The sequence below is a fragment of the Schistocerca nitens genome, chromosome 2 (assembly GCF_023898315.1).
Source record: "Schistocerca nitens isolate TAMUIC-IGC-003100 chromosome 2, iqSchNite1.1, whole genome shotgun sequence".
Classification (NCBI taxonomy): domain Eukaryota; kingdom Metazoa; phylum Arthropoda; class Insecta; order Orthoptera; family Acrididae; genus Schistocerca; species Schistocerca nitens.
The window spans coordinates 493,883,289-493,902,042 of record NC_064615.1 but is presented as its reverse complement, the minus strand read 5'-3'; the positions used below and the strand labels follow the sequence as shown (position 1 = coordinate 493,902,042).

The following is an 18,754-nucleotide window of genomic DNA, read 5'->3' as shown; positions in this document are numbered from 1 at the left end:
AAGATAAAATGCTGTGTTGTCACTACCAAGAAATCATACCGTAGCCTCACTACCAAGAATTCTTCAATCCAATCACAAATTTAATTTAATATTCAAAAATTCATTGATAATCTTTTGTACAGTACTGCATTGAATACATTTCAAAAATCAGAAAATATTGCATCCACCTTGAGCCATAACTTACAAGACGTCGTGTGTGAAGTGTGCGAGTTGTGTTTCAGATGGCTAACATGTTCAGGATCTGTCCCGGTTGGCATGGGGGAGGTCATTCTGTCGAGGTACCTCATTACAAAATGAACTTTCATTCTGCAGCTGAGTGTGCACACATTTGAAACTTCTTTACAGATTAACCCTTTCAGGCCTAAATTTTTCTGGAGGAAAGAAAATTTTTCTTTGTGTGTTAATGTGCTTAGGAAATTTTTTGATGATTTCAGATGCAAGTTTATACAAAAATATGTGCCCACTTTCAAAACATACCTTGCACACTTGGTTTCATTTTATGGACTAAAATAATTAATTACACAATATTCTCTTTTGTAATAAATAGCAAAACGATCAATCAATAATTACCATGCAAAATAACAATAACAATATTCAGTTGTACGTTGGAGTACAGTGAACCAACTTCATCCTTATGTTCTGATAGTCATGAGCTCCTCCACACAGTCACAAGCTGGTGCACACTGTTACATTGACTTGCCCATATTTTCATAGTGATGCCAAAAGTTGGCAGCATTTACGCATGATGGGAAGCTTGAACATTCACAAATGTTTACCTCAGGTTTCCTTTGGAAGAAATACTTTTGTTGCAGCTTAAACACAGTAAAAGTTAATGTACACAATTGTAGCCAAAGGGCAGAAACAAGAACTCCAACACAGAAAATATTCTACTGACCGTGCTATCCAGGCATGACTCACGACCTGCGCTCGCACTTCCTTTTGCCAGTATCTCTCTCCTGTCTTCCAAATAGCACAGAAGGTCTCCTGCACACCACACACTTCCTTGAAGAAAGCATTTTGTACAAATCATACTGTGGCAACAGTATTGAATCAGACATTTTCTTTGTCAGCACAATAATGCTCTTGTCTGCAAAGGGAAGAGTATTGCCTCGTATTTACTTGCATGTCTGCATGAACAAACATGTACAATGATTGACAGCCATCCAAAATTGATTTGAAATACATTTGCTGAATGCAGACATCTTGGCATCAGTTGTGTTAGATGTAGATATAGAGGATTATGGTATAGGCAAGTAGACAATGTGACATGGAAGCTTGAGTCAGTCTGGGAGGCGTGTATGAATAGCAATTAAGGCGAATGCTCATGATAAGTGGGAAATGTAGATTAGAGTCCCGATCAGGCACAGATATTCACACATCACTAATAGTTAGTGCATCTGTCTATACCTAACACAGCTGGTATTCACTTTCAGTGAATTTATTTTGAATTACTGTGTGATAGTACAAAGAAAAATAGATACATTTGCAGTACTGTGCTATTCAGACCCATGACCTAAGCTTCATTGTCCATCCATAATGTGTGCTAGAATATCTGTTGCATGCAATTTTGATTCACCCAAAAACATGGCAACAATTTATAGAGAAATAGCAATGAATTATGTATAAGAATTTAATGGATAGATTTCGTGAAAGATTAAATTCTGTAACATTAGCAGAATGGGAGTTTAAATTGTAGAAGTTACAAGCTTAGCATATTTGAAATGAGCAATATTGAATATTCAGAGGCTTAGGGGTATATAGAGTAGTCTATATGATATTATTGTGAAGAAGCTTCAGGTACTTCATTTTAGATATTCGAAAGTCCCTTTATTCTTATTCTTAAATTTAAAACTGCATATCATAAACTTAGAGTATGAAAAGTGATAAAGAAGTTCTAAGTGAAGATATGTTCTCCTTTGAAATATATTGAGGTATTAAATGTGTCAATACCGGTATGTTAAATGTGTAAGAATTCATAATGCTAAACCTGACATGATTCATCTACCATTAGCTTGCTATAAATTACTTCCTTATTTTGTGCTGGAAGAAAATATTCACATTTTGGTTGCACTTTCTGTTTTATAACGAACTAGCTGTACCCAGCCATGCATTGCTGTGGCTCAGTCAAGTTAAATAGAAAAGAAAGAATAGAAAATGCACACATTTGTAATGTGTATGGAAACTGAATATACATCCTAATCTCCTTCTCCCCCTTTCGTTGTCCATCACGTCTACCTACCTCCTTTTGTCCATGTTCTCCTCCCACCTCCCTCCCACTACCCCTCTATCACTTGTCCTCCCCCCTCCCCACTCCATCTTCCCCTCCCCCTCCCCCCTCTCCCTCTGCCCCTCCCCCTCCCCTTTTCTCCCCCTCTTCCTCCCCCTCCCCCTCCCCCTCTCCCTCTCCCTCCCCCTCCCCCTCATTCTCCCCCTCCCCCTTCCCCTCCTCCCCCTTCCCCTCTCCCTCTCCCTCTCCCTCTCCCTCTCCCTCTCCCTCTCCCTCTCCCTCTCCCTCTCCCTCTCCCTCTCCCTCTCCCTCTCTCCCTCTCTCTCTCTCTCTCCCTCTCCATCTCTCTCTCTCTCTCTCCCTCTCCATCTCCATCTCCATCTCCTCCTGTCCCCCTCTCCAGCCATCTCCTCCTTTCTACTTTTTATGTCCATTTCCTCCCACCACCTGTCCTTTTCTCTCCTCTCCCCCCTCCCCTGATTATGGGCCTCATTTATAGTTACTTGCAAATTCAGATTCTGTGTTAGTAGTCTAATCATAAACTGGTAAGTCAGAAACACAATCCCTGTTTTCTGTGTGAACTGTCTGTGAGGGAGAAGACAAAACAGCCCATTGTTGTGAATATATACAAATGAGAAAGAATATATTTGCAGAAATAATTTTTCCAACAGTTTAAAAGTTCTATTATGGATGTTAAAGCTGCCTGTGGCAAAGGAAACATTACCACACATTTTTTTAACAGAACATTTTCTTTCTCTCAGTTGGTTTCTTTCTTTCTTTTCTTTCTCTCAGTTGGTTTTAAAAGAAACCAACCTATACAGTGTTGTGTGTGTGTGTGTGTGTGTGTGTGTGTGAGAGAGAGAGAGAGAGAGAGAGAGGGAGGAAGGGGGTGGGGTGTGCAGGCATGTGCCTGCCCTATGGGACTGCAATAGGTGTGTGTGTGTGTGTGTGTGTGTGTGTGTGTGTGTGTGTGTGTGTTCCGCACTCACATATTCAAATGCAGTATTGTGTCAAAATTTCAAAGCAATCTGCGAAGATTGGATATTCGGAGATTTACAGTTTTGTACAAACATACATTTACATTTTTATTTATCTAGATTGTAACATGATTTTACCATCACAAATATTTAATTTTAGAATTTTGTATTTAATTATGTTTCATTGTAACACTAAAACAAGAAGGTTGTAAATAGTGACATGTATAAATCGCTACTGTTGGCACTGACTGTAAGTGAAATGTGGTTTTATTGTTCACAGCATGTCTGCATAATCAGAATTATGTTTTCAAGGGGTTTCAGGTACACCATTAATTCTGTTTTGGTAGAAATCTATAGCGTAATGTTCCTTTTGTGTATAATTCATCAGTAAACTCTTTGATTTCTACTCATGTATGTGTACTGCATGTGTTTCAGCTGTCAGCAATACTGACTTCTGAGGTCCATTCTGTGAAAGCTGGTGGCCAGATTGCGTCAAAACTTACCCATTTAATTTTGAGCCATTATGATTTGGCCTCCACTACAGTAACTGGTATACCAATGAAAGAAGAACAAAATGCTAGCTCATCAGCTAACTATGATGTTGAAATATTTCACTCTTCTGCTGCTCACACGTCTATTTTAAAAGGTAGAGTCTACATGCAATACTTCTTGCTTATCACACTAATCTGTGCTTGTTACGAAATATAGTTCACTACAGGTAATAAGTGTGTGTATATACAGGGTGTCTCAGGAAGAACTGTAAACATTTTAGGAGGAGATATAATATGTGTCCAGTTTTTATTGGCTATAGAAATACAGATGTTAGAGTGTAACTCAAATGAAGACTCATAGAAGGTGTTATGTAAAGGCAAATGATTATGTTCAAGGCGGATTTTCACTAACTCCACCGCAGACTTCTGTGCGCTTCTGAATTCTCTTGATAACACCACATGTAGGTGTTCTGATGTCATCTTGGTGTTCTTTTATGAGGGCAGCATATTCATAATTGATTTTACATTCTGAGAAGATCCTTTATAGGCTTTCAGTTTTGTGGTTTTGTAGGTTTTACCAGGCTTGCCTTTAACTTTGTTATCTGACACTAGTGATCAGTGAAGCTGAAATTTTTTACAAATACTTCAAAATTCTCCCTATTCATATTTGTCAGTATACTGTTTAAGACTGATGCTGAACTTTCTGATATCTTAGTAGTAGCATTTACAATTTGTGTCATTCCAGAAGTGTTCAAAATGTGTAGGAAGTTATTACTAATTTCACTCTCAACTCCAGTGTTAATGGCCTTGTCTCTACTTATCATCATATTTTTAGGAACTGAGACACTTTCCAGGACTTAGTTACTCTGTTGAACGAAGTGTCCACATTACCACTAGATGAGTGATATGTGAAAAGAATGATTAACTTCTTATGGATATCTAGTTTTTTTAGTTCAATTGTTGCCAATTCAGAATGTTTATTTGCACTAACTGTGGTCATATCTTCTTCAACTTTAAAATGTGTGTCGCCTCTGATAGAAATTCATGATCCCTCACCCTTTAAGGTAGTTCTACAGTAGCAACTTGCACATTCAGATGACAATAGCATTAAGTGCTGTATTTCATTTTCTCAGTGTTCTGTAATGCTTACCACCATGCTCTTTTAAACTGTAATTCAACTTCAAGCTGGTGTAATTTATTGAATTGACTGCACATTTTGCTGAAGAATAGGTACTGAGCAAATTTCTGTGGTGTTTGTGCACTCCTGTTTGGTACATTCTCTCTTTCATGTCCACACTGAAGAATTTTGTAGACTGGTTGAAACACTTTTAAGTGAGGGAAGCCTATTGTCATGATTTATGCTAAAAAAAGGCCTAATCTCCCTATCTTTGACCTGTGACGAGGTATCTGACCAGGCGTTGACCCATGCCCACCAACTACACACTCACTAATTAACTCCACCAGCATCTCTTTTGCTGCCCTGTTAAGGTGCAGACCATGACTAGTGCAGCCTCATCTCCGATAGTCCGTATCAGCACCACTGCAATGTGCATTCGGTCAGCATTCGTGTGTATTATCTGCAACTCAGCATTGGCCCACCATACAGCACTGCCAAGGTGTGGCTGATTATGCCGCTGGACCTGCTCTTGTGCCCCAACCAAGCTATTCCATGCCCCATTCACTATCACTATGTTATTATCTTTCATGAAATTCTCCCAAAAAAGCACTAAACCCTCAATCGCCTGGTTCAGCTCAGCACTTGGTCTGGAAATGCTGCTGGCGTTAAAACTTTTCCTTTAGCTTCTCCTCTAATTGAGAGTCTACAAGTGTGTTACGTAGAAGCAGTACTCTCTTCTTCCTAACATTAGTTTTATTCATAGCCTTCCTACTCATGGTCTGGGTCTGCTGCACATTTCCTACACCTACACCATCTTGAGCCTCCTTTCCCCTAGACTCTGGTATATGGAACCTATTGCTGGTTGACACAACAAAGCTGTCAGACTGCATCCGCCTTGTGGTAACCTTACCACCAATTGCTAGTTTCCAACTGCCACAAACACCATTACCTTCATTCATCCTCACTATCTCTCCTCTAGCTTCATACAAATTTATTTGAAGGCCACAGTTCTTCCTTTCCTGCTTTTCTGTTAACCTGTTCCTGCTGCATATTTTGCAGTTCAAAAAAAAGAAAGCCTCAGTGACCTCCACATGGTTCTCCACACACTGCCCCCCCCCCCTCCCCCAAGTGAAACTATTTGTTACAGCTCCGACAGTGCATTCCACTACTTAGTAACCTATGGCAACTCCCTCAGTTTCCACTCGTTGGACAAAAAACCTAACTATGTAAAACAGAAAGAATATTCTGAGATGTATCACATTTATTTATCTATAAAAGAGTGTAACATCCTGTAATGTGGTTTGTCTGCTACGAGTGTGAATTCAGACGTGACAGACATGCATATGTAAATAAAACATTGAACAGATGTAGCACCTAACAGAAATTCAAAACAACTTGAGGTATTTCCTAAAAACAATACCCAGATGTTAAATCTTCACTCTTGTGACAAGGAAAAAAGATACTAGTGCAGCTATTTACAGCAAAGGTATTTATAAAATTTGTACAAATGTGCACAATTCATTTTGAGCAATTTGGTATTCAAACAAAAGTCAGACCTAGATAATGACTAACATAAATTCATTGTACAGGTAAAATAGCCACTAAATATTGTAAAAACATTCAAAATGTGAAACATATAGAAAAGGAACAAAAATATGATCAAATATTCAATTCAGAAAGCACTAAAGTCGTGCTTGTCAGTTGGCCGCCATCTTGCCAAAGATCCCCTCAGAATTATTGAAATTATTTGGGAGAACTGACCTTGACAAAACTATTCCACCCACTATGGAAGATACATGACACAAGCAAAACAATCCCAGACTTCAAGAAATATAATAATCACAATTCTTAAGGAAGCAGATAGTAACAGGTGTGTGTATTACTGAACCATTAGTGTGTTATGGTTGTAAAATATTAAAACAAATTATTTACAAAAGAATGGAAAAACTGGCAGTAGTTAAATTTGAGCAAGATCAGTTTGAGTTCAGGAGAATGTTCAAAGATGCATGACAGTACTGTTACAATGTCTTATCTTAGAAGATAAACTGAAAAAAGACAAACCTACATTTATAGCATTCGCAGATTTAGAGAAAGCTTTTGATGGTGTTGACTTGAATATATTTTATGGAAGTCTGAAGTTAGCAGAAACTTCTAGAGAAACCAAATTGCAATTATAAAGAATTCAAGGATGTGAAAGGGAGGCATTAGCAGTAAATGAGTAATAAGGATTGCAGTCTATCCCTCTGTTACTCAGTCTGTACACTGGACAAGCACTAGAGGAAATCAAAGAGAAATTTCAAAAGGGTGTTAAAGTTTTTGGAGGAGAAACAAAAACTTTCAGTTTGGCAGTGACATTGTAATTCTGCCCGAGATGGCAAATGACTTGAAAGATCTGTTGAATGGAATTTATAGTGTTTGAAAAAGAAAGTTCTAAGATGAACGTCAACAAAAGTCAAATGAGGATAAGAGAATGTAGTAAAATAAGTCACATAATGCGAGGGTATTAGTTCAGGAAACTACACTAAAAGTAGTAGATAAGTTTTGCTTTTGGCCAGCAAAAGAACACTATGACTGAAGTAGAGAGAATATAAAATTTAGGCTGGCAATAGCATGTTGTTGTTGTTGTGGTCTTCAGTCTTGAGACTGGTTTGATGCAGCTCTCCATGCTACTCTATCCTGTGCAAGCTTCTTCATCTCCCAGTACCTACTGCAACCTACATCCTTCTGAATCTGCTTAGCGTATTCATCTCTTGGTCTCCCTCTACGATTTTTACCCTCCATGCTGCCCTCCAATGCTAAATTTGTGATCCCTTGATGCCTCAAAACATGTCCTACCAACCGATCCCTTCTTCTAGTCAAGTTGTGCCACAAACTTCTCTTCTCCCCAATCCTATTCAATACCTCCTCATTAGTTACGTGATCTACCCACCTTATCTTCAGCATTCTTCTGTAGCACCACATTTCGAAAGCTTCTATTCTCTTCTTGTCCAAACTAGTTATTGTCCATGTTTCACTTCCATACATGACTACAGTCCATACAAATACTTTCAGAAACGACTTCCTGACACTTAAATCTATACTCGATGTTAACAAATTTCTCTTCTTGAGAAACGCTTTCCTTGCCATTGCCAGTCTACATTTTATATCCTCTCTACTTCGACCATCATCAGTTATTTTACTCCCTAAATAGCAAAACTCCTTTACTACTTTAAGTGTCTCATTTCCTAATCTATTCCCTCAGCATCACCCGACTTAATTTAACTACATTCCATTATCTTCGTTTTCCTTTTGTTGATGTTCATCTTATATCCTCCTTTCAAGACATTGTCCATTCCATTCAACTGCTCTTCCAAGTCCTTTGCTGTCTCTGACAGAATTACAATGTCATCGGTGAACCTCAAAGTTTTTACTTCTTCCCCATGAATTTTAATACCTACTCCGAATTTTTCTTTTTTTTCCTTTACTGCTTGCTCAATATACAGATTGAATAACATCGGAGAGAGGCTACAACCCTGTCTCACTCCTTTCCCAACCACTGCTTCCCTTTCATGCCCCTTGACTCTTATAATTGCCATCTGGTTTCTGTACAAATTGTAAATAGCCTTTCGCTCCCCTGCCACCTTTAGAATTTGAAAGAGAGTATTCCAGTTAACATTGTCAAAAGCTTTCTCTGAGTCTACAAATGCAAGAAACGTAGGTTTGCCTTTTCTTAATCTTTCTTCTAAGGTAAGTCGTAAGGTTAGTATTGCCTCACGTGTTCCAACATTTCTACGGAATCCAAAGTGATCTTCCCCGAGGTCGGCTTCTACCAGTTTTTCCATTCGTCTGTAAAGAATTTGCGTTAGTATTTTGCAGCCGTGACTTATTAAACTGATAGTTTGGTAATTTTCACATCTGTCAACACCTGCTTTCTTTGGGATTGGAATTATTATATTCTTCTTGAAGTCTGAGGGTATTTCGCCTGTCTCATACATCTTGCTCACCAGATGGTAGAGTTTTGTCAGGACTGGCTCTCCCAAGGCTGTCAGTAGTTCTAATGGAATGTTGTCTACTCCCGGGACCTTGTTTCGACTCAGGTCTTTCGGTGCTCTGTCAAACTCTTCACGCAGTATCTTATCTCCCATTTCATCTACATCTACATCCTCTTCCATTTCCATAATATTGTCCTCAAGTACATCGCCCTTGTATGAACCCTCTATATACTCCTTCCACCTTTCTGCCTTCCCTTCTTTGCTTAGAACTGGGTTGCCATCTGAGCTCTTGATATTCATACAAGTGGTTCTCTTCTCTCCAAAGGTCTCTTTAATTTTCCTGTAGGCAGTATCTATCTTACCCCTAGTGAGACAAGCCTCTACATCCTTACATTTGTCCTCTAGCCATCCCTGTTTAGCCATTTTGCACTTCCTGTCGATATCATTTTTGAGACATTTGTATTCCTTTTTGCCTGCTTCATTTACTGCATTTTTATATTTTCTCCTTTCATCAATTAAATTCAATATTTCTTCTGTTATCCAAGGATTTCTATTAGCCCTCGTCTTTTTACCTACTTGATCGTCTGCTGCCTTCACTACTTCATCCCTCAGAGCTACCCATTCTTCTTCTACTGTATTTCTTTCCCCCATTCCTGTCAATTGTTCCCTTATGCTCTCCCTGAAACTCTCTACAACCTCTGGTTCTAACAGTTTATCCAGGTCCCATCCCCTTAAATTCCCACCTTTTTGCAGTTTCTTCAGTTTCAATCTGCAGTTCATAACCAATAGATTGTGGTCAGAATCCACATCTGCCCCTGGAAATGTCTTACAATTTAAAACCTGGTTCCTAAATCTCTGTCTTACCATTATATAATCTATCTGATACCTTTTAGTATCTCCAGGATTCTTCCAGGTATACAACCTTCTTTTATGATTCTTGAACCAAGTGTTAGCTATGATTAAGTTATGCTCTGTGCAAAATTCTACAAGGCGGCTTCCTCTTTCATTTCTTCCCCCCAATCCATATTCACCTACTATGTTTCCTTCTCTCCCTTTTCCTACTGACGAATTCCAGTCACCCATGACTATTAAATTTTCGTCTCCCTTCACTACCTGAATAATTTCTTTTATCTCGTCATACATTTCTTCTATTTCTACATCATCTGCAGAGCTAGTTGGCATATAAACTTGTACTACTGTAGTAGGCATGGGCTTTGTGTCTATCTTGGCCACAATAATGCGTTCACTATGCTGTTTGTAGTAGCTAACCCGCACTCCTATTTTTTTATTCATTATTAAACCTACTCCTGCATTGCCCCTATTTGATTTTGTATTTATAACCCTGTAATCACCTGACCAAAAGTCTTGTTCCTCCTGCCACCGAACTTTACTAATTCCCACTATATCTAACTTTAACCTATCCATTTCCCTTTTCAAATTTTCTAACCTACCTGCCCGATTAAGGGATATGACATTCCATGCTCCGATCCGTAGAACGCCAGTTTTCTTTCTCATGATAACGACATCCTCTTGAGTAGTCCCCGCCCGGAGATCCGAATGGGGGACTATTTTACCTCCGGAATAGTGTACCCAAGAGGACGCAATCATCATTTAATCATACAGTAAAGCTGCATGTCCTCAGGAAAAAATTACGGCTGTAGTTTCCCCTTGTTTTCAGCCGTTTGCAGTACCAGCACAGCAAGGCCGTTTTGGTTAATGTTACAAGGCCAGATCAGTCAATCATCCAGACTGTTGACCCTGCAACTACTGAAAAGGCTGCTGCCCCTCTTCAGGAACCACATGTTTGTCTGGCCTCTCAACAGATACCCCTCTGTTGTGGTTGCACCTACGGTACGGCCATCTGTATCGCTGAGGCACGCAAGCCTCCCCACCAACGGCAAGGTCCATGGTTCATGGGGGGGCAATAGCATATTTAATGTAAATTTAAATGTTACAAAGTATCTTCTCAAATTATTATCTAGAGTGTAGCATTGTATGGAAATGAAACATGGACAATAAATGATGAAGAGAATAGAAGCTTTTAAAATGTAGTGCTTCAGAAGAAGACTGAAAATTGTGTGGATGGAATGGATGACTAACGAAGAAACAGGAGCAGGGCAGCAGTCATCAGGGCCCACCTGAAGATGGCAGTGAATCTGTTTGCCGAAATATCAAGGAGTAATTACCACATGACCTGGTGGGTACTGAAGAATTCTTCAAATTAGAAATACAATGGGAAAACATCGGATCATTGCACTGGAACACTTCCTGGAGAGTCAAGGAAGCTATCTGGAAGCTATCTGATCAACAGTATCTAGACACCTATTAGTGGACATTAATTGGGACATGTCCATCCCTTGCCTTTATGATGACTTGAACTCTGATGGGAATACTTTCAGTGAGGTGTCTGGATGTCTGTGGAGGAATGGCAACCCATTATTCCTCAGGACCCAAAACCAGAGAAGGCAGTGATTTTTTATGCTTTTTTATTTATTTATTTATTTATTTATTTATTTACACATCAAGTCCCGTAGGACCAAATTGAGGAGCAAATCTCCAAGGTCACGGAACATGTCAGTACATGAAATTATGACATAAAAGTATTAATAGATAAAAATAAAATGTTTATGGACACACAAAAAAAGTTAAGCCATAAGTTTCAGTAAACGCAATCAACAATACAACAAGAATCACCTTAATTTTTCAAGGAACTCCTCAATAGAATAGGAGGAGTGACCCATGAGGAAACTCTTCAGTTTCGATTTGAAAGTGTGTGGATTACTGCTAAGATGTTTGAATTCTAGTGATAGCTTATTGAAAATGGATGCAGCAGTATGCTGCACACCTTTCTGCACAAGAGTTAAAGAAGTCCAATCCAAATGCAAGTTTGATTTCTGCCGCGTACTAACTGAGTGAAAGCTGATTATTCTTGGGAATAAGCTAATATTGTTAAAACAAATGACAGTAAGGAATATATATATTGAGAGGCCAATGTCAAAATATCCAGACTCGTGACCAGGGGTCGACAAGAGGTTCATGAACTTACACCACTTATTGCACGAACCGCATGTTTCTGTGCCAAAAATATCCTTTTTACAATGAGAAGAGTTATCCCAAAATATAATACTGTACGACATAAGCAAATGAAAATAAGCAAAGTAGACTCATTTTCATGTTGAATGATCACTCACTTCAGATACTGTTTGAATAGTAAAAGTGGCAGGGTTAAGTCTTTGAACAAGATCCTGAACACGGACGTTCCACGACAGTTTACTATCTGTCTGAAAACCTAGAAATTTGAACTGTTCAGTTTCACTAATCATATGCCCATCCTGTGAAATAAAAACATCAGGTTTTGTTGAATTGTGTATTAGAAACTGTAAAAACTGAGTATTACTATTATTTAATGTTAGTTTATTTTCTACAGGCCATGAAGTCAGGTCATGAACTGTGCTGTTTGAAACTGAGCCAGTGTTGCACACAACATACTTTACCACCAAGCTGGTGTTATCAGCAAACAGAAATATATTAGAGTTACCCATAATACTAGAGGGCATATCATTTACATAAATAAGGAACAGGAGTGGCCCCAACACTGATCCCTGGGGCACCCCCCAACTTGACCGTACCCCACTCAGGCCCCACATCACAGCCATTCTCAACACTGTGAATAATGACCTTTTGCTGTCTGTTGCTGAAGTAATAGGTGAACCAGTTGTGAGCTAATCCCCATATTCCGTAACGGTCCAACTTCTGGAGCACTATTTTGTGATCAACACAATAAAATGCCTTAGTTAAATAAAAAAAAAATATGCCTATCCTTCGAAACCTTTTGATAACCCGTCCAGTACCTCACAGAGGAAACAGAATATAGCAACTTCTAAAGCTGAACTGTACATTTGATAGCAAATCGTGTGATATAAAATAATCAATGATCCTTACGTACGCAGCCTTTTTAATAACTTTAGCAAACACTGGTGGCATAGAAATAGGTCTAAAATTGTCTTCGTTATCCCTTTCTCCTTTTTTATAAATCGACTTTACTACTGAGTACTGCCATTCCTAAAGGAAAAATTACAAATATGGTTAAATAAAGGGCTAACATGTGGAGCACAGTACTTTAATATTCTCATAGGCACTCCATCATATCCATGAGAGTCCTTAGTCTTCAGTGATTTAATTATTGACTCCATCTCCCCATTGTCTGTATCACAGAGGAGTATTTCAGACATCAATCTCAGAAAGACATTTGCCAAGATAGTTGTAAGATTCCCTGTAGAAACTAAAATTTTATTTAATCCACCAGCAATGCTCAGAAAATGATTGTTAAATATTGTACATATATCTGATTTATCAGTAACAGAAACATTTTTACTGCGAACTGACTTTATATCGTTGACCTTGTGCTACTGAGCAGACACTTCCTTCACAACTGACCATATGGTTTTAATTTTATCCTGTGAATTCCTAATAACATTTTAAAGCAATTTACAGTATTGTCTGTAATGGGCTACTGTAGCTTGATTGTGACTGCTTCTAACATTTTGATATAATTCCCGCTTTGTTCAACAGGATATCCTTATTCCACTAGCCAGCCACCTGGGCTGCCTTTTACTGCTAGTTCCCCGTTTAGAACGTTCTAATTGGAAAGTAACTCTCAAAGAGCATGAGAAATGTGTTAAGGAAAGCATTGTATTTGTCATCTATGTTATGGCACTATAAACATCCTGCCACTCTTGTTCCTTGACAAGGTTTAAAAAACTCTCTGTTGCTGTTTGATCAACTTTCCTACATAGTTTGTAATTATATGTGACATTTTTTTTTAGTACAAAAGTGTTTTAGTGTTAAAATTTGTGCATCATGGTCTGAAAGATCATTCATCCTTTTACTAACAGCATGCCCATCTAGTAATGCAGAATGAATAAAAATATTGTCTTTGGCTGTGCTACTGTTCCCTTGTACCATGGTTTGAAAAAAAAAAAAAAAAAAAAAAAAAAAAAAAAAAAAAAAAGAAAAAAAAAAAAAAAACACAATCTGCATCAGACCATACGAATTTAGGAGATCTTCCAACATACTTTTTCTTACACTATCACATATACAATTAATATTGAAGTCTCCAGATATAAGTAATTTGTGGTACTTCCTATAAAGGGAACCAAGAACCCTCTCTAGTGTGAGCATAAATTCTTGGAAGTCAGAGTTAGATGACGTGTAAACAACAACAACAACAATTAGAAGTTTAATTTCACTAAATTCACTGCCCCTGCACAACATTTAAGTACCTATTCAGTGCAGTTCCGAGATTCGTCTATGGACTCAAATGTAATTCTGCTTTTTACATACGTGGCCACTCCCCCTCTCCACAAAGAACTCCTTGAAAAACAGCCAGCTAATCTGTATCCTGGTAAAGGAAGCCTCTGAATTGTCAAATTATTTAAGTGGTGCTCCGATATACCAATAATTTCAGAGTCAACATCTATAAGCATTTCATTAACTTTATCTCTAATGCCTCTTATATTTGATGAAATATACTAATTCCTTCTATTCTTGGAAATGTGATGTCCTCTGAAGGTGAGCCATTAGTTAGAGGGACTTCTTTGAGGCAGGTCTACCTATCAGCTGCCTTCAATCTAGAAAAGGTGCAGCTCTAACACGAACTACAACAGGAATTTTCCCAGGAGTGATCCCACAACCACCCACTACACTGTCACCTATAAGCTTTGCCAGCCTCCCCTTCCCAAGCCTATTGAGGTGGAGGACATGCCTAGTGAAACCCGATCTACTGATAGACTAAGCTGGCATCACTGAAATGTGACCCATGTCCTCAGCCATCAGTGCCTTCTCCACCCCCTGTTAACATGCCCAACAGCCGCATTAAGATGAGGCCAATCACGATGCTGAAACAGTTGCATGAAATGCACATTATTGCCTCCAGTTTGAGTAGTTATCTTTATACCAGGTCACCACCTACATCATATTCCCCATCCCTATGAAGACTGTTCCTGCTCCACCCACTATCACTACCTGATCCTCCTTCGTAAAATTTCTACATAACTCCCCTATACTGTCAGTCACCTAAGCCAACCCTACACTAAGCTTCACAATACTGGTGACATGGTACTCACTCCCCAACACTTCCTGCAACTGCTGACCCACACCTCTACCATGTGAACTACCTACCAGCAGAACCTTCTTCTTTCTGATAGACTTTTCAACTGACCTAGGCCTCCTAACTGCTGAGGACTGCTGCATATTCCATACACCTACAGCTACAAGAGGCTCCCCTCCACACAACTCTGACAGTTGGTCAAATCTATTGCATATGCAGAAAGTTTAACTATCTGAATACCTCCTCCTCCTCCTAGCTGCCTTCTTGCCAACTGCCAGTTCCCATTCCCCAGCACCCTTCAAACTCCTCAACCCATCTAGTTCCTCCTTTGCATGTTATAACTGCATCTGAAGGGCACAGATCTTACACTCCTGCTCCTCTATCAACTTATTTCTATTACAGATTATGCATTCCCAGGAGAGGATCCCGCTAGAATGCCCACTGGCTTCCCCACGGCATTTCCCCAATGAAAATACTTTGAACAAATCCCACACTGTAAGCCACTACTCGCAAACCTATGACATAGCCCACACTTCTCACTCATGGTAAAATTTTACAGTTACTGGAAAAAACTATGCGTCTACATTACCTATATTCAGTTGCACCAGTAGAACTATTTATAGAACTAACAATAGCGGTCTCAAAATTCTCTCTTTACTAAGAAAGCAACCACTTGTATTACTACTACCGTTGTTGTTGTGGTCTTCAGTCCAGAGACTGGTTTGATACAGCTCTCCATGTTACTCTATCCTGTGCAAGCTTCTTCATCTCCCAGTACCTATTGCAACCTACATCCTTCTGAATCTCTTTAGTGTATTCATCTCTTGGTCTCCCTCTATGATTTTTACCCTTCACACTCCCTCCAATGCTAAATTTGTGATCCCTTGATGCCTCAGAACATGTCCTACCAACTGAATCCTTCTTCTAGTCAAGTTGTGCCACAAATTTCTCTTCTCTCCAATTCTATTCAATACCTCCTCATTAGTTATGAGATCTACCCATCTAATCTTGAGCCTTCTTCTGTAGCACCACATTTCGAAAGCTTCTATTCTCTTTTTGCCTAAACTATTTATCGTCCACATTTCACTTACATACATGGCTACACTCCATACAAATACTTTCACAAACGACTTCCTCACACTTAAATCTATACTCGATGTTAACAAATTTTTCTTCTTCAGAAACACTTTCCTTGCCATTGCCAGTCTACATTTTATATCCTCTCTACTTTGACCATCATCAGTTATATTGCTACCCAAATAGCAAAACTCCTTTACTACTTTAAGCGTCTCATTTCCTAATCTAATTCCCGCAGCATCACATGATTTAATTTGACTACATTCCATTATCCTCGTTTTCCTTTTGTTTATGTTCATCTTATATCCTCCTTTCAAGACACTGTCCATTCCATTCAACTGCTCTTCCAGGTCCTTTGCTGTCTCTGACAGAATTACAATGTCATCGGCTAACCTCAAAGTTTTTATTTCTTTTCCATGAATTTTAATTCCAACTCCGAATTTTTCTTTTGTTTCCTTTACTGCTTGCTCAATATACAGATTGAATAACATCTGGGATAGGCTACGACCCTGCCTCACTTCCTTCCCAACCACTGCTTCCCTTTCATGCCCCTGGACTCTTATAACTGCCATCTGGTTTCTGTACAATTTGTAAATAGCCTTTCGCTCCCTCTATTTTACCCCTGCCACCTTCAGAATTTGAAAGAGAGTATTCCAGTCAATATCGTCAAAAGCTTTCTGTAAGTCTACAAATGCTAGAAACGTAGTTTTGCCTTTCCTTAATCTATCTTCTAAGATAAGTCGTAGTGTCAGTATTGCCTCACTTGTTCCAAAATTTCTACGGAATCCAAACTGATCTTCCCCGAGGTCAGCTTCTACCAATTTTTCCATTCGCCTGTAAAGAATTTGTTTCAGTATTTTGCAGCCGTGGCTTATTAAACTAATAGTTCGATAATTTTCACATCTGTCAACACCTGCTTTCTTTGGGATTGGAATTATTATATTCTTCTTGAAGTCTGGGGGTATTTCGCCTGGCTCTCCCAAGGCTGTCAGTAGTTCTAATGGAATGTTGTCTACTCCCGGGGCCTTTGTTTGGAGTTAGGTCTTTCAGTGCTTTGTCAAACTCTTCACGCAGTATCGTATCTCCTATCTCATCTTCATCTACATTCTCTTCCATTTCTATAATATTGTCTACAAGAACGTCGGCCTTGTATAGACCCTCTACATACTCCTTCCACTTTTCTGCTTTCCCTTCTTTGCTTAGAACTGGGTTTCCATCTGAGCTCTTGATATTCATGCAAGTGGTTCTCTTTTCTCCAAAGGTCTCTTTAATTTTCCTGTAGGCACTATCTATCGTACTCCTAGTGATTATGCTTCTACATCCTTACATTTGTCCTCTAGCCATCCCTGCTTAGCCATTTTGCACTACCTGTCGATTTCATTTTTGAGATGTTTGTATTCCTTTTTGCCTGCTTCATTTACTGCATTTTTATATTTTCTCCTTTCTTCTTCTTCTGCTTTTACGGCCTCATTGGACCACTTCAGTCAATCATTTCTGGTCCTCTTCTTTGGTATTTTCCCCTTCTGAGTGGCCCAGTATCTCTTCATTTGTTCCGATGCTTTTCATCGTTCCTTATCTGTAAATACCCTTTTCATTGTACGTCGTTTGTCAATTTTTGGTTTAAATCTTATTTCTGTGTCCCTCAACTTCTTTAAATTTGGCGTTTTGTTCTGCAAATCATCCAGAGTTATTTCCAGTTCTTCCATATCCTCTCTTATTTCCTTACGCCATCCTCCTTGTTGTTTCAAATTCCAGAGTTTCTCAATAATTTTCCTTGATAATCTGGTTTCTGGTGTCCTCAGAATGTGACCACAAAAAGAGATCCTTTTCTTTCGTATAGTATCAGTGATGGGCTCCAGTTCTCTGTATACCACTTCATTTGGAACTATCCGCCATTGCCCAGCTTTTTGATATTTCTTATTTATGCATGTTCTAGCAATTCTTCTCTCTACTTTTAAAATTTTGTCAATTCTGTTTTTCTGGGTGACTTTAAAAAGAGTTTCACTTCCGTATGTAACCTCTGGTTGAACCACCGTCTTGTAATGTTTTAATTTTGTTTTAATTGATAGACATTTTTTATTGTACGTAGACCATGTTAGTTTTTGAGCTTTTATCATTTTATTAGTTCTTGCTCGCCATGCAGGTTTCTCGTGCAATTTATGTGTTATAATTTCACCCAGGTATTTAAATTGTTTCACTATTTTAATTTCCCTATTGTTCACTGTGATGTGATCTATTACAAGTGGATCCGTTACCATTATTTCAGTCTTTTCAAATGATATCTGGAGTCCTAATTTATTATTTTGTAAGCTTGTTATTTGTTTCGTGGCTTCCTGAATATTATTAGCTAGTAATGCTAGGTCATCAGCAAATCCCAAGCAATTTAGGTTTATTTTATCTTTCTTAGTTCCAATTTTAATATTCATAGGATTTTCCTTGTACCATTCTCTCATTACATATTCTAGAGCACAATTGAATAGCAATGGTGATAAACAATCTCCCTGTCTCAACCCTGTTTTAATCGTAAATGGTTCAGATATTTCTCCTTTAAATTTTACTTTGGATTTGGTGTTTGTTAAGGTTAACTGTATCATTTTTATTAATTTAGGATGAAGTCCAAAATTCCTTAATATTTTCATCATTGAAGATCTATGGATGCAATCATACACCTTTTTGAAATCTACAAAGGTTATGACTAGTTGTTTTTGCCTTCTTTTGTAGACATCCATAACTAACTTCAAGGTGATTATCTGTTCTGGGCAGCTTCTCCAGGATCTAAATCCTC

General features: G+C 38.6%; 1 protein-coding gene across 1 annotated transcript in view; it reads left to right on the top strand.

Moving 5' to 3' along the window:
* LOC126236450 (integrator complex subunit 13) overlaps positions 1 to 18,754 on the top strand; it is a 242,279-nt gene that overhangs the window by 58,197 nt on the left and 165,328 nt on the right. The window contains exon 6 of the mRNA XM_049945769.1: positions 3,640 to 3,850. Within this exon, the coding sequence (XP_049801726.1) occupies positions 3,640 to 3,850 (211 nt within the window). The remainder of the gene's footprint in view (positions 1 to 3,639; positions 3,851 to 18,754) is intronic.